The 23,352-nt window shown below is 40.4% G+C and overlaps 1 protein-coding gene across 1 annotated transcript in view; it reads left to right on the plus strand.

Moving 5' to 3' along the window:
* LOC131446256 (synaptic vesicle glycoprotein 2C-like) overlaps positions 1–21,332 on the plus strand; it is a 45,591-nt gene extending 24,259 nt beyond the window's left edge. Inside the window, exons 4-13 of the mRNA XM_058617383.1 lie at positions 3,325–3,476; positions 9,322–9,455; positions 10,356–10,445; positions 10,539–10,649; positions 10,756–10,844; positions 13,570–13,734; positions 15,467–15,600; positions 19,029–19,232; positions 19,341–19,500; positions 21,055–21,332. Coding sequence (XP_058473366.1) covers positions 3,325–3,476; positions 9,322–9,455; positions 10,356–10,445; positions 10,539–10,649; positions 10,756–10,844; positions 13,570–13,734; positions 15,467–15,600; positions 19,029–19,232; positions 19,341–19,500; positions 21,055–21,238 — 1,423 coding nt within the window. The 3' untranslated portion in view covers positions 21,239–21,332. The remainder of the gene's footprint in view (positions 1–3,324; positions 3,477–9,321; positions 9,456–10,355; positions 10,446–10,538; positions 10,650–10,755; positions 10,845–13,569; positions 13,735–15,466; positions 15,601–19,028; positions 19,233–19,340; positions 19,501–21,054) is intronic.
* The last annotated feature ends 2,020 nt before the right edge of the window (positions 21,333–23,352 follow it).

Genomic DNA, 23,352 nt, shown 5'->3' on the forward strand with positions numbered 1-23,352 from the left:
GCAGAAATGAGCTGAGCACAGTAAACGAACATCTGGAGTGTGATCCACTTGGCTGCCCACATCCTTCATAAATGCCCTCCCATCTCAGGGATGTGACATCCCTGTTCATACAGTATGTGACTTAGAGAGCTCATCACCATTGCAGAGGTCAGACCGTCATTATAATTGATAATTATGGGACATACAGTAATTGGTTTACGCATTTCTTAAAACCGTGGAGTGCGTAACTTTTAAATATAAACAAACATTGTCACAATCTTGGTCAGTAGCAGAGTTTACAGCTTGTTTCTCCCACAACAGGAAAGTTGAGCTGTAAGTGAGATGACTGCAAATAGGTTGAAGTACGACTGAAAACACAAAGAAGTGTCGGAAGTGAATTCTACAGCTCAAAAAACTTGGTTGTTCAGGAGTTTGATGATGTAAACACTTCCCAGCTTGCATCGGCGATGCTGCTGTATACACACAAACGCTCTCTAAGTCAGGTCTGATAGTACTGCATGACAGAGCTCATTTAAAGATGATGGACGCAGCATACAAAGACCAAACAGAGGCAGGATATTGATCAGACATCAACAATAATAACGCTAATCACCATAAGTTACGTGCTGCATCTTTAAATCTAACAAGTGGTGATAACTTTAAATGATAGTTCCAGATTTTAGAAATATGGTTAAATTAGGTTGTGTGGTTTGTGCTCTCAGAAAAGTTCCAGCGGTTTCTGAAAGCTGAGAAGTTGCACTTCAAAACAAATGTGTGGTTATTACGGTAATTTCACTCACGCTGTTGCAGGAAGCTGGTAAATCAGTGTCTTTGTCACCAGAGGGGAGAGAGTTGGAAAAACACCTGTACGGAGTTTCCATTTTTTGGCCTGTTTTTGGACATTGAGACAAAGACTCAAACAAATGTGATTTGAAATATATTTTATACTGTTCAAATTTAAAATTTAACATGCACAATCTGGTATTTGTGTACTCAACTACTTTTTTTTTTTTTTTTTCCATTTCAAGTTGTTAATACACTATTTCAACATGCAGTAAATTGTAAATAACTGCCAGATGTTGTTATTCTGGAAAACTGGGAAAACTCACATGACATTTTCTGGCCCTTTTATGGTTTAAATAAGCAAAAAAAAAAAAAAGTCCAGACGGACATTTTGAGGCTGAGGTGTTAAAAGGTTAAGCTGATGTATGTCAGTGATCAGGCTTGCATTAAAGTGATAATCAGAGGGTGCTGCTGTCATGTCACATTTGTATGATTGGTTCAAAACTGTAACCTCTACTGGAAAGAGCTGTCAAAAACATGAAGTCTAAAATGTTCTTTTCAGGCTGATGTACTGGAGAGAGCATTGTGTGTGTGTGTGTGTGTGTGTGTGTGTGTGTGTGTGCATCCCATTACAGCCTCTTTCTATTACACAGTCGTTCTGTTCTGGCAACAGAGTTACCTGATTTGCACTTAGCTGATTTGTGCTTTAATTACAGTTGTGTTAGCCACCAGTGCCTTGCTTTAAATTTTTAATTAGTAGGTTTAGTTTTTATTTCATCGCTTAATTTGCAGTCTGTACGCAGATGCGAGTTTATGGTGGGGGGTAAAAGAGATTTATGATGATGCGTACACCTTTGAACAAACAGATCTATATTATTTGGGCCTGTGCTGCTATCTGTGACAGTGTAACAGATTTGTCAGGGAATGCTGGGATCTTTTTTTCTTTTTTACAGCCTCACAAATACGATGCGGCATTGAGGGTTATAGCCAGGATGACTTAGATTCTGCTGGTCTCATTAACATTTTCCTTACTTCATTAACTCTGCTACCATGAGCTGTCTCCACAAACTGGAAAGACAAAAAAAAAATTGTGTCACTGCAGCAGGATTCGTAAGGGTGGGAGATGGGAATGGATTTTATTTAAGGATATGATCAGATCATCAAGTTTGCAGCAAGAACCCTCCCCTGAGGGACAGGAACATGGTCTTTGGCCATTGCTCCCTCTGCCTCTGCTATCTACTGATCCTCGATCCTCTATCCTCATCAACAACTCAATTAGACTGCACAGGATAAGGAATTCCACCAAAAACAACCTGCATTTAACTGATGAGGAAGGAGAGCGGGACACTGTGCAACAAGCAGAGTGTACGTGGATTGTGAACTGGCCTACTGTAGGTTGGTGCATCCGATGCATTGCTAATATAATCACGAAAATACTGCACCATTGTCTTAAGTATTTGCTACCTACACAAGGTAGCTTGTGTTTCTCCTGGCAGGTTAAAATGGCTTCAATTGTCATACCTTCAAACACGAATTGAATAATCCTAAGTTTCTTCTGACACTATTTTGTTGAACAGGACAATACAGTTTCTATACTACACTTTATTTCACAGCAGAACTTTTTCATATTTTTTTATGACACTGCCGTAAACATCCATCCATTGTCTACCGCTTGTTATGACCAAGAAAGCTGGTTGTGTTTAGTTGTTGTCTTGTGTCAATGTTGTTTTGTGGTTTCCTGTTTTATTTTGAAATGTCACTCTCCTCTTGTTTCAGGTAACTTGCCCCTTGTGTTTTTCCCGTCACTCTGATTGTCTTCCCCCCCCTTGATTGTTTCCACCTGTTCCCCATTACCGTGTGTGTGTGTGTGTGTATATATGGTCTGCGTCTCCTTTGTCTGTTGCCAGGTCGTCTTGTCTTGTGAACGTGAGAACGAGCGTAACCTCCGTGCCTTTGTCTTGACAGGCTTGATCCGCGTTTGCTCCATGTCCCAGTCTCGTCAGGTTTTGTACTGTTGTTTGCTGCTTTGTCGAAGCCCTTGTTTTTGCCAGTAGTTTTTCCCTCGAAAGCTTGTTTCTTAGCTTTATTCAAAAGAATGATTTTGTTTGTTAGCTTTCGCTCTGGTATTTGTTAGTTTTTCCCTCCGTAGTAGTGTTTTTTGTTGCACTTTCAAAATAAAAGATTGTTTATTTTTCTCTTTGTCTCCCAAGTCGTGCAAGTGGGTCCAAGTCCTTGTTCAGTTGTGACACCACTTTATCCTCACTGTCATAAATACTCACCACTGATGCTCCCACCCCCCTTACTGATTTGCATTTTTGAAAAAGAGCCGGTCCGTTGTTTACTCGTGTGCGGCCCTTCGTCACTTCCTCTTCCTCTAACGGTGGGGGGGGGCTGGTTCCAGAGACAGCCTCCAAATTTTCCCACAACAAGACATTTAACCATCAAAATGACTCTCTTTTAAATTTGGGGTAACCCTATGTAACCCTAAGTCTGTTTTTCTGTATTTTTTCCAAATTTTCAACGAAAGCATACATCGTTAACTACAACAATCTCTCTTTACAGGATTGGTGGAGCAGTGCCAATAGTATTCTCGTACTTTGCTGAGGTCTTGGCTCGGGAGAAGAGAGGAGAACATCTGAGCTGGCTCTGCATGTTCTGGATGATTGGAGGAATCTATGCCTCAGCCATGGCCTGGGCCATCATCCCACACTATGGTGAGTGACAGCTCTGACCCACTGAACCAGACGTGACGATATCACTCTGATGCTGTGGTGCCACACTCTGGAGACTGGGTCACGGAAACAGAGAATAAGCAGTGAAGGGTTTCACATGAAACACAAAAACAGCTCTACATTAAAATACAATGCAATTCAATTCATGTGTGTAGCACCAAATCACCACATACATGTTCTCATTTGGTTATTATTATGCACTGGGGTTTTAAGGGATTATTTTAAATTTAAAACATACTCGGGTACATTCTTGGGTGGTGAAGTATTTTGTAGTACCAAAAGTAAATGCACAGTGACTTGATGTTCATCTGCTCCGTGCTTCAGTGAACCCAGGTTCCAAACAGGGGATCTTCTCACAGTTGGGAATCACATGCATCAGTAGTTTAAACATTATTTCAAACAGAGACGGCAGTGAGGTTTGACGTTGCAGTATGGTTCGACTGTTGTTGATGCACATATACGTCTCGGCATGACATCCGTAATGTGTGAAATAAAGGGAGCATTGCGAAAATAAATGAATATAAACATCAATATTTAGAAATAAAGACCCTCAGTGGGAGCGCACAAGCACAAAGCAAAGAGGATGTCAACCTGCACAGTGAAAGAAAATGACCAACACAGGTGTGTGACATTCTGTCTAAATCAGTCCATGAGGATACCACACTTCCTGCAACAGGAAGTATGCCTTCATTTGTGATGCTTTCTCATTCTTATATTTATTGATTTTTCCTTACTGCAGCAGTGCTCTATAGTCAGCACAAAACTACATTTCACATTGGGGATGGGCATTTTAAACAAAACCACTATCAAATAATTGCTGTGAATGATTTGCTGGAATATCCAGATAACCATAACCAGTTAACTCTAACCTTAACCTAACTAACAATTAAAATCTTAGCTCTACACTTAACCAGTTCCTAAAAAATGATGTTCTGCCTCATTAGGACCAGTTTTTTGTTCCTAAAAAGGAACCAGATTGATTATGCCAGAAAAGGTCCTAAAGGAGTGACAAATATGAGTATTCGCTAATATGATTTGATATGATATGATATGATATGATATTCACCATAGTCTTTAAGAAAAAAAAAAGGAAAAGGGTGTCTCCGTGCAAATCTATGAGACAGAATTTAAATTATGCCTGAAGGAAATTCTCCTTTCAAAGAAAACAAACTCCAGTGTGGTGCAATTGGAGCAGCTACAAGATGCATTCAAGAAACCTCTTAAATTTGCAATGACACATGCAGTGCACTAACTACATGCTTGCTGCTGCTGCTGCTGCCACCCTGTGGTAGTAGATGCACCAGAAACATTGGCATTAACTGATTGACATTTTATTGTGAAATGAATGATCACACATTGATAATTCACATCAACCAATGTGCATGGTCAGTGTTTGTGTTTGTTTCCTGGGAGTATATGTGGAAGTGTTTGGGGGGGGGGGCGTGAAAGAGTGAAGGGCTGGCTGACACAACAAATCTCATAAACTATAGCGAGGCAGGGCTGAGGAGGATAAGAGACAGACAGAGAGGTGTGTGTCAGAGGATAAGAACAAAATGAGCAAAATGAAATCAATCTGGTGTGTGAACGAGGGAAGAGGGGCAGAGGAAGAGATCGGGGGGATGGAGAGGTGGTGGTTGGAGGCGGGGTGCGCTTGATTTATGTGGCTCGTGTCAGGGATAATCGAAAGGTGAAGGGATACAGCAGGAGGCGAAGGGAGACAAAAGAGAGAGTGAAACGGTATGAAAAGGAAGGAAGAGTGAAAGGATGAGTGTGTTGTCAGAGCTGCGTCGATCAGATACTGAATGATGACGTCTTTGATCAGGATATTGTCCCTGAGAGTTGGACTCTATACAGTAATTTATAGAGTGCTGTTTTTATCTTTAAACTCACTTGTACAAACTTTACCACACCATGGAAGGAAAACTAGCTAGAGATCCAATATGTAATATGTGAATATTTGCTTCAAAATAAGATTCATCTGGTTTCCACAGCATTGGAATAAGCCTTGTTTTTGTACTTTAAACAAGGGCCGCTGTTATGTCCCTGGCCTAGGGAAACCAGGGGTAACGTGTGTGTCTTCCACCTCCTCTTTCCAAACCTAATCTTATCTACAAAAAGAAAACAGAAAATAAAGGCAAAAACCTTTACAATGGTGTAGTATTGTTTGGCACTTTTTATTTTCAGAGAAACTGCAAATAAAAGTGCCAAACAAACCCAAAACATGTGACCTAGGGTCATAAAAGCTGCTATCTTAGGGCGCCTTGTTTATACGGCAGCCTGAATGGACTAAACAGCCAGAGCGTGTGTTTTGCATGTTTAAAGTAGAAGCTCACTACTCAAATGAAGACTAAATGTACAGTGCCCTGAAAGGAATATGGAAGGAGAAAAAAAACAAGCATGTACTTTTGTGAGATCTTGTAAAAGTGCAGTGGTTACTTGGTCATTTGAGGATTAGCAAATAGGGAGCGTCATGGAAGAGGATTTGTTAGAATTCCTGGGGTCAGAAGGCGTAAATAAAGAGGACATTATGTGCATGAAAACAGACTAGGTCTAAATCACATGATAAGTCAAAGTAACAACACATGTCACTCACTATTTTTAATGCCACACACTGATTTAATATCTTTATAAAACAATATTAACCTCTCCTCCAGGTCAGTATGCAGTTTGTTCTGTTGTTTTGTTCATTTAGTTTGTTTTTGTTGTCATTTTTGTCAGAAGTACAATGAATACAAGATAAAAAAAAATTCAGAATCTCACACAAATTGTCTTTCAACCTTCATTTTTTCCTGTTCCTTTTCTGTCCCTTCCTTGGTTCTGTAGAACTGCATTACTTCTGGTGTGAAGGCCAGAGTTCCCCTGTTAGAATCTGCTGTCTCACCATGAGATCCCACTTTTTCTTACACACTGGAGCTTTATAACGTGGACATCACACACACACACACACTCTGTACACAAACACACAAAAAAAACAATCTGGTCAAAGACAGAATCCGCGGGTTGTTTGAGATGACTTTCCTAAAGTTTGATTATGTGGCTGTAAATTGCTCATCCTTCAAGTCTAGACAGGGAATGAATACAAAATCGAATGCGAGGATGACAAAGTACCAGAGGCAGCTGCAGAATTTAATACTGTGAATGGGCTTTGCTTACAAATGCTGGGATTAAAGATGAATTGAATACTTATATGTGTGTTTTGAGTTTACAAAACTGAAGTTTCATATCCCTCCCCAGCAGTACTACTGCAGTTTAGATCACCACAGAACAGTGAGTCCTGTGATGATCTGGCTTTTGTTTCCGCCGTTAGGTGAGAGAGCCAGATGGCAAAAAGCTGCTTCAGCTATGTAAATAGTGTAATGTCATACCGGTGGAACAAGGGATGTCGAGGGATATTCAATAAATGGACATTTATTGAAAAGCAATTATGGTCTGTGTGTCCAGTCTACACTGCAGTGTCTCCTCATATATTCACTATTAAATACATGACTTTTCAAATAACCTTCTACCTTCTAACCCCTATTATTAAAGTTATAATCAGCCAAAATGTAAAATAATTGGGATTAATAATGTTTACAGCATTGGAAGAAGAAACTTTATTGACACAGTGTGTCGGGATAATCCTGGGTAAAACTGGGAATATTATGGGTAATGATGACATCGTTGCAAGAAGAGGAGATAAAGCTAAAAAAAGGGAGATAAAACTTGGTAGAACGAGTAATACTAAGGAAAGAGTACATTTTTAAGTGCATTTCAATTTTGAAATTGTTTGCATATTTATTTATATTTAATTTCCATCTACTACTTTTTTTTTTTTCCAGCCACAATTTCCTCTGGAACTATTTCTTTCATTATTTGCCGAGACAAACCCCAAATTATTACCCTGTTAATTATATTGAACATAATTGTTTTACATAAATGTATGTATAGATTCTCATATATCACACAGGAAGAAGTTTATTCCATCTTCTAGGCTTGTGTGTGTGTGTGTGTGTGTGGATCTTCGCAAACTTGAGAGTGTGAGTCGACAGAGGCTCATAATTGAGGTCAATTGATTAGATGCCACTGTTCTAACACATTTTGCTTGCAAGATGCAGTGGTGTGTGGGTAATAGGTTCCGCCGCAGTGCTCTTTGCATTGACTGGTGGACAAAGGCCAGATAGCGTGTGTGTGTGTGTGCTTGTATTTGTCACCTCTTAAGGACCTTCTCGGGCTTAAACACTGACCTTGTCAGGACCAGTAGTTCTCATTGGGACCAAAACCTAGTCCTGATAGGGTAAGATAATCCTTTATTTGTCCCTCATTTTAGACATTTAGAGCAGCAAAGACAGCAAAGGTTAAGGTAATAAATAATAAACATCTATAGAATGTACAATATAGAAAAATATGAGGCGGATCCTCATTTCTAAGGAACTGGTTTAGTTTAGGGCTAAGATTTGAATTGTGGTTAAGTTAAGGTTACTGTTAGGCTTTCGCTGGTTATGGTTAAAGTTATGGATAATGTTTTGTTCAGAGTGTCCAAATGAATAAAAGTCAATGCAGTGTCCTGAGAAGAGTAGGTGCACACTGTGTGTGTCCATGCACACTCAGTGCTTTAAAATTTGTGCTACAGCATTGACCGATGACCAAGGACAGGGTTTTTTGTGTGTTTTGGCTCGTGGAGGTGTGTGTGTGTGTGTGTGTGTACGTCAGTTGTGCTCACTTACTGTAGAATGGGGACATAAATCTTGCTGAGTATCTCAATCAGTCAGCTGTCCCCTCTAGTCCATTACAGCCATAATCCCCCTAATGAGGTTTGTAGTGGTATACAGGCTTGAGGCAACCCCCCCCCCCCCAAAGCACACACACACACACACACACACACACACCGATGTGTGCAGCTACTCTTAGGATATTGCGTTCATTTGGACATTCTGAACAAAGCATTATCCATTTTTCTTTACCCTAACCTTAACCTAACCACAATTCAAATCTTAGCCCTAAACTTAACCAGTTCCTCAGATAATTAGGTCCTGCCTCATTAGAACCAGGTTTAGGACCACTGGTCCTGACAAGGTCAGTGTTAATGCCAGATAAGTTCCTGAAGTGGTAACAAATACAAGAACACACTCACATGCATACACGTTTGTATTTGGAGTTATTTTTGAAAAAGAGGCGTTCAAGTGGTTTTCTAGTTTTGAGTTTTTTTCTTTCATCCCAACCGACCGAGGCAGATGGCTGCAAATCTGCAAATCACAGACTGTTCTTTTGAAAGGTTGCTGGCAAGAATGAAGGAATGAGGGAACACTGTTCTAAACTAATAACCCCAAAGAAGTGGTGTTTTTGGACAGACCATCATTTGCACTTTTCGGATGTCGCTCTCTGTGGTGCTGAAAAGGTTCAAACTCAGGCTTAATCCCATTACGGGCTGCAAAAATACTAGAATTGCCAACTTACTTTTTTTATTCTTTTGTAATTTTACGTTCCTGGTAGTCTCTACTACATATCTCAATGATGATGATGGTGTATATTCATTTAAAAGTTTCAAAACAAGGCTCTGCAGCAGATGGATATTAAAAACCTGCTGTACCTGTTGCTCACACACACACACACACACACAGTACAACACTCTGACCACATTGTGCAGAGAAAATAAAGTCTCTATTATCCTTTCACTAAGAAATATGTATCTTTACATGAGCAGTAGATTAGCATCAGCTCTGTAGTGCAGATATATCTATCAATATCATCAGTGCCCTGGCACAAAACATCAAACAGCCACCTGGTGACATCCTGCGTCATCTTCTCTCTGATTCTCTGTGTTCTTCATCTTCTCTTCTTCTTTGTGCAGGATGGAGTTTCAGCATGGGCTCAGCCTACCAGTTCCACAGCTGGAGAGTGTTTGTGGTGGTGTGTGCGCTGCCCTGTGTCTCTGCAGTGGTCGCGCTAACCTTTATGCCAGAGAGCCCCCGCTTCTACCTGCAGGTCAGAGACAGAAGCAACATTTACATCTGATGATTTTGCTTTAGTCAGTAAATAAATGCAGCATTTTTTTTTTTATATTATGCTATTACATCCTTGCATTATTAAGGTGAGTTTTTCTGAGCAGTTTTCAAACTCCCAGAGTGGAGGAGTGTTGAAAGTGTAGAATCTGGACATGGAGACATGATACACATGCTGTATGTCTGTGTTCAGTGTGGCTTTTTATTCCTGCATCCCAAGAATCATAATCCTCCTTGTAACTACGCAAGCTACAAACTTAAGTGTTAATAATAGCTGTTAGAACATCCATTGTTATTGAAATTCAATACACAGTTTCAGTACTGATTGTTTGTTTTTTCCCTGACCATGCCCAGAAGGGCAGGACCTGAACTCATCAGGCCACATGAAAACAGATATGAGGCCTGGATTCCTATGTTAATTCCAAAGTGTGCCTGTGACAGCTTAATTTATGAGAGAAAGTGACTGAAACAGATGGAATATTTGATTAAGCTGATATTTGTTAAGGTACTGTTCTCTAGATATACTTATTTGAATAGCCACTGCTTATCTATAAGCTATTGAAATTGTCTAAATGGTGAAATGTAAGTGGATGAATAGAAATTCTTGTGTTATAGCATCAGGCACATAAAGAAAATCTAACAAAGAATGAGATATAAGAGGAAAATACAAATGGATACATGTAATAAAAGAGAGGAAAGTAGAATACAAGCAACATGTGCCAAAAATAGATGCAGAGATTCATCAATTGTTGGTTTTGTGTTGTCTTTAAATGTGTACTTGTAAAGTTTTGCAGAAATACACAAGCTTCATTTGTGTATGTTTTGTTTGTGTGTGTGTGTGTGTGTGTGTGTGTGTGTGTTTGTGTACTCGACTGTCTCTCAGAGTGGTAAACACGACGAGGCGTGGATGGTGCTCAAACACATCCACGACACGAACATGCGAGCCCGCGGGGAACCGGAGAGAGTCTTCACTGTGAGTACACGCTCCGCCTCCGCACTTGGCAAGCCTCCTGCTGCTGCAGTGCCCGGTCGACAGCAGGTGACAGAACAGTGTCTCCCCCTGCAGGTGAACAGAATCAAAGTCCCCAAGCAGTTGGACGAGCTGGTGGAGATGCAGAATGAGTCAGCCAACCCTGTGCTCAAGGTCCTCTTCAAGATCAAGGCTGAGCTCAGAGGAGTACGACACTGTTTTTGTCTTTCCTGAAATAGGCAGTTCATACAACGACCACGTTTTGTCCCAGTTTTTAAGACGATAATCATCTGAATTTTATCTCTTATTGTAGATCTGGCTGACATTTATGAGATGCTTCAACTACCCAGTGAAAGAGAACACTGTGAAACTCGCTATTGTCTGGTTCACTCTGTCTTTTGGGTAAGAAAAGTCTTTGACATCACCTCGAGCTCTGATGCTTAAACCTCTCAGTTCCTTTGTCACCGTGTGGCACGGTCATTACAACTTTTAATGAAAGTTCCCTGCACTGATGCAGATGCCCTCTCACTTCAGAACTTAGTGATGAATGTTGACAGGTGAGATCAGGGAGAAAGAGAAGGTACTGTTTGACTGTAATGAATTACATGACATACGTTTTGGAAAAGCTTCTCTTCTTTTCTGGTTTCATTTGTCCTTTTGCACACACAATTTTGCAACAATTTACTTATTTTAAAATGTTCTAAACCCATGGTTCTCAAACTGTGGTACATGTACCACCAGTGGTACGTGAGCTTCCCCTGGTGGTACTTGGAGGAAAGACAGAAATACTACTGTATAAACCGATCGGAGTGGAGCTGAGGAATTAAATACTAATAATTAAAATCACGTTATCGGAGGATGGGAGAGCAAATTATCTTTTATTTGGAATAAATCTACCTCCTGTGAAAAGTCCATAGCTTTTTTTAAGTGTTACTTACTTAAAAGTAAGTAAAAACCCCTTTACTCCAATGAGATGCAAACCTACACCACATCCAGTTATTCCCCTCTTTTAAGGATTCATTCAGCTGCTGCACTGTGTCTAGAATTAATGAATATGATGCAAAAATGCTGTCATAAAGTTGTCGTTTCATCATGCAGCCATAGCCCCCTCACCCCGGCACTCAGTGAGTGAATACACTTTTATCAACAATGCTGCCACAAATCCACCCAGTGGAACAATTTCACGCCGTTCACACATTTTCTTTCAAAATGAGTTTTCATACAACTTTCAACTCCTTCCTGGCAACTGTGTCTAAACACAGCGAGTGAGTTCACTGTCATGGCGTCTTTGTACTGGACACTGAGCTTCAAGTGTTTGCATTGTAATGACTTGAATTTTACATTTTACACAATGGTGATGAAACCACTTTTATACACAGATTAAAACAGAGGCCCCTTGTTGTGTCGCCTCAAACAAGCCACTATTCGCGGCACGGTCGTCCTGTCCGACCTTACCAGCTCTCCCTTATCCCCCTGCTGCTGGATTTAGTGTCGGAGAACAACATAACCCTCTAATTTCATGTCCATAAAGGTGCATCAGTTCTGTCTTGAACAGGTTAGGGAGCAGGGGCTTCAATGACAATCCCTGATCACATTTAGCAGCTGAATTTGCTCTAAAACCAAATCTGCAACTTCAATATGAAATGTACTGTTGTTGGGCCATTCCCTTGCTTTTTCATATATAAACTATAAGGACAAAGTTGTTGAGGTGCCTGAACAAGGACTGTAATGAAATACAGTACTTTAAGATGGAGTTGGTTCTAACGCTAAAACAGCTTCCAGTCTTCTTGGAAGACTCTCTTCAAGGGTTTCTGTGGTCATTTGTGCCCATTGAAGTAAGTAAACAGTATGTGAGGAATTATCTTATGGGGAATAAATCTGCCTCCTGGGGAAACTCCGTAGCTGCCTTTGCTCGGCCTATTTACACCACTCTATTTTAACGTTGGTGATAATGGTGTTCAATATTTTCAAATTTAAGTGGTACTGATGTTGGACAAGAAGGCCTGGCTCGCCATCTCTGTTCCACTTCATCCCAGAGGTGCTCGATGGACTTGAGGTCAAGTTCTTCCACACCAAACTGGTCAAACAATGTGTTTAAAATCCTTGCTTTGTGCACAGTGGCACAGTCATGTTGCAGTAGAAAAGGGCCTTCCTCAAACTGTTGCCACAAAGTTTAAAGCATTGCCCTATATTGGCGATAAGAGGCGATAAGACTTTTGTCCATATAGTGTATATACAGTATATGACATGTCTTATATATTCCCAATAAGCTTCAGATGACAAATACTTAAAAATCAGCGGTAGCGGCATCAAATGAAAAAGCTCCGATCAGTGGCTTGTGTTGCATGCACCACAAGTTGAGCCATCCAAGTGGCAACCATTCAAAATATAGCAACAGGCGCTAGTCAATCAAATTCAGTGCTCTTTGACAAGTTTGTCTTCCCAGCTGCTGATGTTTTGTTGCCCCCAATAACAGCAGAATTAGACTTGACAACACCACATCACTGTCGCTTTAGCAACATTAGCAACTCTTGCTACGTAGTCAGCCATGACAGACTCTCTCTGCTGTGTGAGTCCACAGTTGACACGGTCCATGATTTCTGACCAGTAATCTGGTTAAATGAGTCAAATTAGGTTGCAGGTTGGTCAGTGAGTGATGTGGGCGGCTGAATGTGAAAAACAGCAGAGACAGGATACAGAGTGAGCTGAAAAAAGCAGTGTTTATGAAAGGAAAGCTTTAGCAACTTTAAATAAATGTACTTGTATGCACAGGGACAGCCTGTGGAAACAGGGAGAGGGGGAAAACAGAGGGTCTGATCGGTTCTGGTGGCTGATGAATGCACGTTGCATCTGTGGTGGTGCAGACTGTCTCCCATAAGGTATTGGAAAAGTGCTGGTCGATTAGAAAATAAACAAACAAAAGAGATATGATGATGTGAGCAGCTCATATCCCCAGTTCTGCTGAAAAGCTACTGCTGGTGTGTCCTGCATATGGTGCAACATCCTGCAGTGGAGGCTGCGCCAGCATCGTCAGCTCCCAACTTGTCATCGCCCGCCTTCAGGCGCTGAAATGTGTCATTGACCATATGTAACTCACTTCACTACTGCAAGCTGTGGTTGTGTCCAGGTACTACGGCCTGTCTGTGTGGTTCCCCGATGTCATCAAGCACCTTCAGGCAGATGAGTACGCGTCCAGAGTGAAGATTCACAACAACGAGCGCATTGAAGACTTCACCTTCAACTTCACCCTGGAAAACCAGATCCACAGAAACTCCGCCTTTCTCAACGACAGGTGAGGAAAAACAAAAACCGTGTGCAGCGATCCAAACCTGTGAGCCTGCTGTGGAATAGCTATACTGTTATTGGTTGTTCATGTAAACACATCACTCTTGGTATAATATTAATCCCGCCTCCTTTATCTCCTTTCTCTCATCACCAGGAAATTAAACGGCGTGTCTTTCTCTCTGTTCTGTACTTGCACACATACATGGTCCTTCTCCTCTGTCTGGTTGTGGTTACACAAAGGCCAGTGTGGAGATGCAGTGATATGCTGTTTTTGTTCTTCACATGCACACTGGAGACCACAGTGCATGTTTATTACCAGATAAAATCAAGGCCAATATCATTTTCTGTCTGTGTGCAGCAGCGCTTTCATATTAGACATAAAGAAGAAATACTCTACCTCACATACAAGTCAAAGCTTTAAATTCATATACATTGCTTCATATACCACCGTGCTATATATGAATCTGAACCTTTCAGCTTGACTCGCCTCGCGGTTATTTTGCATTTCCATTAGCGATGGTACCTGGTACGTTTTTTTTAGTACCTGCTCTGGTGAGGTTCCAAACGTGACGTCACCAGACTGCTGGACACTGATTGGTCAGAGTGCCATCAAAGGAAGAGGCATAAGACATGAGCAAAGACGTCCGACACAAAAACCAAGCCGAACAATGCCTGAACTGTAGATCAGTTAAAAAGACTTAACAATCCTAAAAATGTGGGTTAATCTCCAACAACTACCAGGGAAATGTGTAAAATTTCAATATTTCACGACAGTTTCATGCAGCCGTGCAGTAATGACTCCGCCCACATTGAGGAGGTACTATTTTGTAGTGGAAACACAACCTAAACCGTGCTGCGAGCTGGGCCCATAGGTGGAAAAAGGGCTTAAGTTTATGTAGAAAGAACTTGAGACAGCTCTGCTTCTGTTACTTACTCTCTTTCTGTGTATGTGTGACAGGGAGGGAAGAGGGAGAAAAATAAGGTCAAATATTTAATCAGACGTCCACAGGGGGCAATAGAGGTTCTACTCTGTAGCTTTAAGCCAAAAAGCTGTCCTGGTATCTGAATGAAGTGAGGGGCTTGTAAAATGTGTGAAGGGGGCAACTTTTTCCTCAGTATACAGTAAAATTCATAGGTTTAACTAGAGCTGAAACAATTACTCGATTAATCGTCAACTATTGTGATAATCGATTAATCGGTTTGAAGCTTCTTTCATTATTAAAACAAGGTTTCTGATTGTTTTAGCTTCTGAAATGTAAATCTTTTCTAGTTACTTTGCTTCATATAATAAAGAAATCATGATCAACATTTTTTTAAAACATTTTCTGACATTTTACAGACCAAGCGATTACTCGATTAATCTAGAAAATAATCGTTAGCTGCAGCTCTAGTTTCAACCATAGGTCAGCCTCAGAAAGTACATAACATTATCACATTACATTAGTGTTCAAAAGTCAAATACACATTAACTGAAAAATGATTCAATTGATTTGTAGTAGAAAAACAATTACCACCTTTATCTCATCCAATACTTTTTACATAGATGCAGGAAGCCTGAACTGAGTCGACTAAGCCTTTTTTTGCCCACTTTTTGCAAAAAGTGTCTCGTTCAGCTTTAACCTCTACTTTGAATTTAGGTATCGGCACCTATGCTGTTAGAGTAATGTCAGCCCTTGTTAAGCTGCTTTACACGTTGATACCTGAGCTCTCTTACATCTCTTTCCTCCACCTCCGCCCAGGTTTATCGGGATGAAGTTCAAGGCGGTCACTTTCATCGACTCGTCCTTCGTCAACTGCTACTTTGAAGACGTCTCCTCGGTGGGGTCCTTCTTCAAAAACTGCACCTTCGTCGATACCTTCTTTTACAACACGGGTGAGTATGCGCCTGCAAAGTTGCCCCACTCTTTCTTTTCCCTTTCCTGTTACAGCGGCTCCCACAGCTGAGGTGTTTCCTTCCATCCAAGAAAATCCTATTATCCTGTCAGTGCTTCGCACATAAGTCTCAATCAGTCTCTTTCAGACAGTTCATTTTAAGTCTAATGTCCAAGCTTCTGGCTCGGAGGGTAAAAAAAGAATGGGTTTGAGCGTTTTATGGCTTTGCTTTATGTCAATAAATTACTGCTTAACCTCTCCGCCCCTGCACAGATTGCTTCTCTGAACTAAGGCAACTGTACTTAACAAAGAAACGGAGCCACACTGCACTGCAGCCTTTTTTTCCTCAGTCACACGCTCACTACTTTTATATAATGTCAGAAAAAAAATCTAATCATTGTGTAAGTTTGACTAAAAACCACACTTCATCAAATCATGCTTGTCAAGCACTGGGTGGGTCACATGGTGGAATAGTGGCTAGCACTGTTGCCTTGCAGCAAATAGACCCGGGTTTGCAGCCGAGGGCTCAAACCCGGGTCCTTCAGGAACCTGAGGCGCGACTATACCAGGGCCTTAAAGCAGTATTTAATGAATGAATGTAAGGTAAGCAAATTTCTCAAAGTCAGACTAACACAAACTGGCCTAGGAATACTGCACGTCCCACAGTTCCTGTCCCCAGATTTTGACCTGGAAATAAAAGAAGACGCCAGTATACAGACGAGAAAGACAACAGAGAGAGCCCACCAGATTGGGGATTAAGTTAACTGAACACTAACCTTGTATGTAAGAGTGAATGGTTGTTTGTCTCTGGGGTTAGGATTAGGGTCATGTGGACAGGGTCATATGTTTCATAAACCGTACAAACTTCTTCCACATCACAAGAGTTTCAGTGCAAAGTTGTCACAGATCATTTGTCACCATAATTTAGATTAAACAAATTACTGGCAGACATTTAATATGAAAAATAAAATATTAAAATACCTGTATCCATGGTTATTTTGGTCTGTGACATAAGAGGTCAACCCAAAAAATGACTGATACTAACAAGCTCAATGGAGGTGGACACACTTCATTTAATAAACTAACTAATAATAGGACAGTAGTCCAATTCAACAGGTCGCCCAAGGCACAAGCAGAAGTGGCTGCTTGCATCGTGTGTGAAGAAAAGAAACAATCATTTTAACATTTTAAAGACATCTAGATAGAGATTTCTTTATATATATATATGAATAGTTTTAAAAACCAAAGGCATTATACTATTGTGCAAATTAATACTAGGCCACTTTTGTGATTTTACACACATACAGTCAAGCACTGGCTGCTGCATGGTTGTGGTAGGAGGGATTTTGCTGAGGGACTCATAAAGGCGTGGGTACTGAGTGACATGTGTGTTAGGAAAATCTAAGACGGTGAGGAAATTGAACTTCCTGAGCGGAGCTTCCCCTGAATAATTCATCCTGGCATGTTTTGTTTTGTTTTGATGAAGACTTGGGAACTCAGGCATGAACAGCATCTGTGTAATATCCGTGGGTTACATGGCTAAGATATTAAAGTGCAATCACAAGCAGGAGGGAGACGAGGAAAAGGTACGAGAGGCATTTTAAATGTTCGCTGAGTCAGACCTTGTGGGAACGTCGGGTAGAAAAACTGTTCCCTGCAGCGCTCAGGAAAACGCTGAACACGGAAACAGGAAAGGGCACGTTAGGTTTCTGGTAATGCCCCATGGGAAATGAAGTCTCTTTGCCCCCAGCAATGTGTCTCTGGAGAGCAGAGGATAAAGAGAAATGAGGAGAGACAGAGAGAGCAGGGGATGTTGCTCTCACAACACACTAAATATTATATGGTTTATTGCTTATCTATTTGTGAAGTTGGGTTAAGGTTAATAATTACATACACATTATAGCCGGAGTAGAAGTCCTTACACGTTGATTGTTTTTTGACAATAAAATTCTGCTTTCAATCTACTTCCATATGGAACTAGAACTACATCTAGTATTATTCATACATTAGCTAAGCCACTGTGGATCCGTCAGATATGAATTGCTATCCAGTCACTAAACCACAAGCCTCAGTCCAGTCTTATTTAATCCTAGTTCAAGTCTGGGTCTCTAAAGAACTGTCAAATCTGAGTCACTGAGTTGACTCACATGTGGGCTCATGTGTCTGAGTCCTGGACTTAATAAAGTATATAAAACAACACTGCTGTATAAAATCATCCTAAAACACAACGTGATGAGGCTTTAAATTGAATATCTAAATATAAAAATATTAATATCAAGTCTTATATATTACAACATCATTTAAAATGAAAACTTTAAACATCAGATATAACTGCATAATCTGCAGCAACTGGACATGAACCTCATATAAGTATAGGGGTGGGTCAAAATATACTGTGTGTTGGGAATAAAGAGAGAAAACCTTTACATTTGAAGTATTTAGTTTTCTTCAGTTAGACAGATATCGTGCTGTATCATTATATGATTGTCTTGCAATATATTGATTATCACAGAATTGTTGTATCGTGATATTATTGGTATCGTGGACCATTGTTTGTGTATCGTGTCATGAGCTACCCCATGATTCTTCCCCGAGTACGCTACTTGTGTGTTATGGTGTTTTTCCACTAGTGCGACTCAGCTCAGTACAGTTATTTATATATTTATTTAGATATTAGTGCACCAATCTACCACCACATCTGAACCTGGCTGGTATATGCACCATGTGAGCTCAGTATAATAATTAATAATATAACTGACGGATACATGAGGCTCTCTTAAATCCATGGTACATGGCAACAAGGTGAGTTAATTATGCAGTGGCTGCTTCAGCTGTCATGGTTGTTAAGTGGTGAATTCATCACGGTCGTAAAACATGAAAATTTGACATTTAAGTAAAGCTGACACTTTCAGGTCTTAAAGGAGTCTGCGGCAGTTTTCTCCTGGCTTTCCAGCTCAAGAAACCTGAATAATTCCATCATTATAATGTAAATCATTTCATTTATAGCAGCTTTAAAAACACAAAGTGCTTTGACAAACAAAGAAAAGGCAAAGACACAAAAATTGAGAATATCAAATGTCAATGTTTATTTAAAAAACAATTCTAAAACACATATGGAGCTGTTAGAAGCATCAATCAAAAACTATTAAAGTGGAAAATGGAAATAAACTAAATCAAATCCTTTGAATTCTCAGCAGAAATATCATAGTTAATGTGTTTGACCTCTTTACTTACTACATTCTTACTAATACATCCATTTATTTTGATTATTTATCTATATTTTATTATATTTTCATTGTCATGTATGGAAGTGTACAAAAGTGAGTATTTCTGTTTATCATTGTAAAATAAAAATGATGCCTGATCGACTACACATGTGCATCTGTGTCTGTGACTTCAACGCTGCACTCTCATCTCTCACATTCACAGATGTCGACGACACCAAACTCACAAACTCCCGCGTGATCAACAGCTCCTTCCACCACAACAAAACCGGCTGTCAGATGACATTCGAGGACGATTACAGCGCCTACTGGGTCTACTTCGTCAACTTCCTGGGAACGCTGGCCGTGCTTCCTGGAAACATCGTCTCTGCCCTGCTCATGGACAAAATAGGCCGCCTCAGCATGTTAGGTATGACGGGGACATTGTTTGAGCGCTCCGTCGTCCCAAAATGTCACAATGTCCCGCTGCCGTGACCTCTGGTGACGTGAGTGAGGTGTGTTGTGTTGCCCCCTGCAGGAGGCTCCATGGTGCTGTCAGGTATCAGCTGCTTCTTCCTGTGGTTTGGCACCAGTGAGTCAATGATGATCTTCATGCTCTGCCTCTACAACGGCCTCAGCATCTCGGCCTGGAACTCCCTTGATGTGGTCACAGCTGAGCTGTACCCAACAGACCGGAGGTGAGCGCTGCACACAAAGTATTGGATTAGAGAAGTTAAATCATTTGTTTATTATTTTTATAGAAGCCTAGAATGGGGCGAAAGGTGAGGTACACCCTTAACAGGGATGGAATTAGATTTGTGTCAATATTTTCCAACAACACTTTTCACGAAGCAAATGAAATATCTATTTAATTATTCAAAAGTATTGTATTTCATTGCTTGAAAATACACTTGTTTTTTGTGTTCCCTCATTTGTTCTTTGCTCTCCTTGATTTGTTCTTTGTGCTCCCTCACTTGTTCTTTGCGCTCCCTCACTTGTTCTTTGCACTCCCTCATTTGTTATTTGTGCTCCCTCACTTGTTCTTTGCACTCCCTCATTTGTTCTTTGCACTCCCTCATTTGTTCTTTGCTTTCCCTCATTTGTTCTTTGGTCTCCTTGATTTGTTCTTTGCACTCCCTCTGTTCTTTGCTCTCCCTCACTTGTTCTTTGTGCTCCCTCACTTGTTCTTTGCACTCCCTCATTTGTTCTTTGCACTCCCTCATTTGTTCTTTGCACTCCCTCATTTGTTCTTTGGACTCCCTCATTTGTTCTTTGGTCTCCTTGATTTGTTCTTTGCACTCCCTCATTTGTTCTTTGCACTCCCTCATTTGTTCTTTGTGCTCACTCACTTGTTCTTTGCACTCCCTCATTTGTTCTTTGCACTCCCTCATTATTTCTTTGGTCTCCTTGATTTGTTCTTTTGGCTCCCTCACTTATTTGCACTCCCTGATTTGTTCTTTGCACCGTGGTTTTTTGTTTGCGTTTCTGACCACGGGCGGGCCTTACGAAGCTGCCTGCTGATTGGCTACTGAGTTTTAGAGCGACAGCTCAATGGCCCAAAAGTAGTCACAGGCCTGGAGCCACTGTCCGTCTGGAACTCGTTCCCCGAAGTTTTCCCCGTCGACATCTGACAAAATAATTCTAAGTAGCTAATATGACAAATATTCGATACTTTTACAATTATTTTGTTCCAGACAGACAGCGACTCTGCCCGTGATTACTTCCGGTCCATTGAGCTGTCGCTCCAAAACTCAGTAAAAGAACAAATGTATTTTGAAACAATAAAATAAGAAATTTTTGAATGATTAAATCGATATTTTATTTGCTTCTTAAAAAGTGTTGTTTGCTTTGTGAAAAGTGTTCCATAAACGGTCCCTGTGGTTGATATTTACAGAAAGTTATATTCTTATAATCATAAAGAAACACATTGCTGCAGCTTAGTCTTTTTTGTGCGATAGGTTCACAGAATCAGAGTCAAAAAAATCCCAGTAGATCGGCCGTTTTCGTTCCTCCTCTTCACTCTGACGCTCCATTTGAACACCAGCAGGTCGTCTTGACCGTGTCTATGCGCCTGAATGTGATTGGCTGATTGGCACATTTATATTAACAAGCAGTTGAACAGGTGTACTTGGAATGTAGAGCAGCAGTGATAGATGGCGTATACGGCCCTGAAAAAAGAAGTAAGAGTTCCATCAGAAAATAAATATCTGCCACTCTTTTCTTCTATTTCCTCCTTGTCTCATTGTTCTCAGGGGCACAGGATTTGGCTTCTGTAACGCCATGTGTAAGCTGGCAGCGGTGCTGGGCAACCTGATCTTTGGCTCACTGGTCGGCATCACCAAGGCAATCCCCATCCTGCTGGCATCGTCTGTGCTGGTTGGCGGCGGGCTGGTGGGGCTGCGACTGCCAGATACACGTGCCAATGTCCTCATGTAAACCTCACCATGGAGCAGTATGTCTGTTTCCCAGGTTTTCACTCAGTTTGCTGAATAATTAGCTCGTCAACAACACAAAAGTTTGATTTTTTTTAGCTCTTATTCTGTCGTTTCTGAGTGAAACACCTGGTCAATCGGGATAATAAAACACAGTTTAACTTTACAGAGAGCTGTAGATATAAAGAGTTTGAAGACAAAACAATCGAAGGTTGCAAATCTGTGTCCCATCAGTGGCTTTTTTGCAAGAATTCGCGATGAGAAAGTTAACAATTGTGGTTATAAAACTCTGTATATCCGCAGCTCTGCTATATCTATTCACCACGGGCTGTTTCACACATGCAACACACCTAAAAAAAAAAAAAAATGTGTCAAAGCTGCAAAAGGCTTGGACAACAACACACAACTTTAAAATCCCACTCAAGTTCATCTAGATTAAAGAAACAGTTATTTTTTTATTTGGATGTATTGTTATTGAAAGCTACCACCCTAGCATAGTATTGTCTGGTTGATGACAGATTACAGATTACGGGACCATTCACATGCAGCATTGACTCTCCATTACTTTTAGTGAGGAGTGACACAGGTGTGATGCGTGTTTGGTGGAACGCACCTCTTTTTCTGAGCGTGTCACGGTGATGACTTTAACATTTTGAACCTCCATCCTCCAGATGAAGCTTCTACGAAAGAGTTTTAGGGCCACGTGTAAAAAAAAAAACATTGAAAGAAAGAAAAAAATAAAACAGCAAGAATTCTGACTTCAATCTAAATAAAAAAATTCTTAAACTCAGACTTTTTTCTCAGAAGTCTGACTTTAATCTCAGAATTCTGACGTTTCCCTTTAATCTCAGGATTAAAGTCAGAATTCATGCTATGTTTTTTACTTGTGGCCCTAATACTCTTCCATAAGCTCCTGATCAACAAACCAAACCAAACAGTAAATCTTGGGGTGAGGGAAATCAGCACTGATAATCTGTAGTCTTAATTTTGAGGTTTGTTTTCCTTAGGTTAGAGCAGTTTTTAATTCAGTGAAGCTACGGCAACTTCAGTCATCTGACAAGCTCTAATGTTTTTCCTGTGGTTTGGCACCAGGTTTCTTGGGCGTGATAGAAGGGCGACCCCACAAGCCCTGTATGTGGCCCCTTCCACGTGTTTCTTAAGCATTTTAAGATGCTGCATGTGAATACAAAAAACACCTCTAGAGCTCCTTAAGAAAATAGACCGCTCTTGTTTCTCAATGGGAGTCTGAGTGGCCGACTAAAATCTCAACACGATTTTCAGACATGCACTGAAATTGGCGCTAGCTCCATGTGTGAAGACAGTCAAAAAGTCAGTAGTGGACATTTTACAGAACTTTTCCTGCCACCCATTTTATCAAATTCACAGATTACAGTATATCCGGGTGAGAACACAGCAGCAGGAAAAGCTCTGGATAATCTCTCAAGTCAGATTAAGACAATCTCTTACTATGTATGTGACACGCAAACTGTCTGAACTCTGTTTTCTGGAGTAGTCTGAAAACTACGGAAGAATATTACAGCCATATGTAAAAAGTAAATAAATAAAACAGCATGAATTCTGATTAAAGTCAGAATTCTGAGATTTAAGAAAAAGTCAGAATTCTAAGGAAAAAAGTCAGAATTCTGATGAAAAAAGGCAAAATTCTGATGAAAAAAGGCAAAATTCTGGGATTAAAGAAAAAGTCAGATTAATAATCTCAGAATTCTGACTTTTTTTGTCAGTTTTTTTTTTTTTTTTTAATTGTGGCCCTAATCGTCTTCCGTAGAAAACACATTAAATGAGCTTTAGAGGCGCTGTTTCCCTCTGCTTCCTTGTTTTTATGCTAAGCTAAGTGGCTCCCAGCTTTAGCTTTATATTTACAGTTAAGTGACATCATCCATCCTGACTCAGCAAAAAAGTGACTATTGTTCAAAAAACAACAACAACAAAACACTGGTGGAACAGTATCTTTAATCATTTAGTAGCAGCTGAGCATTTGTCATCGTGTATGATTATTTTTATATTTATTTATTTGACGTTTTATTTCATATGAACACAGACTTTTATTATTATTGCTTCACGTGTCTCTTAAACCTGAGATCCACCAGGTTGATGATG

The sequence above is a fragment of the Solea solea genome, chromosome 19 (genome assembly GCF_958295425.1).
Source record: "Solea solea chromosome 19, fSolSol10.1, whole genome shotgun sequence".
In the NCBI taxonomy this organism is placed as follows: Eukaryota; Metazoa; Chordata; class Actinopteri; order Pleuronectiformes; family Soleidae; genus Solea; species Solea solea.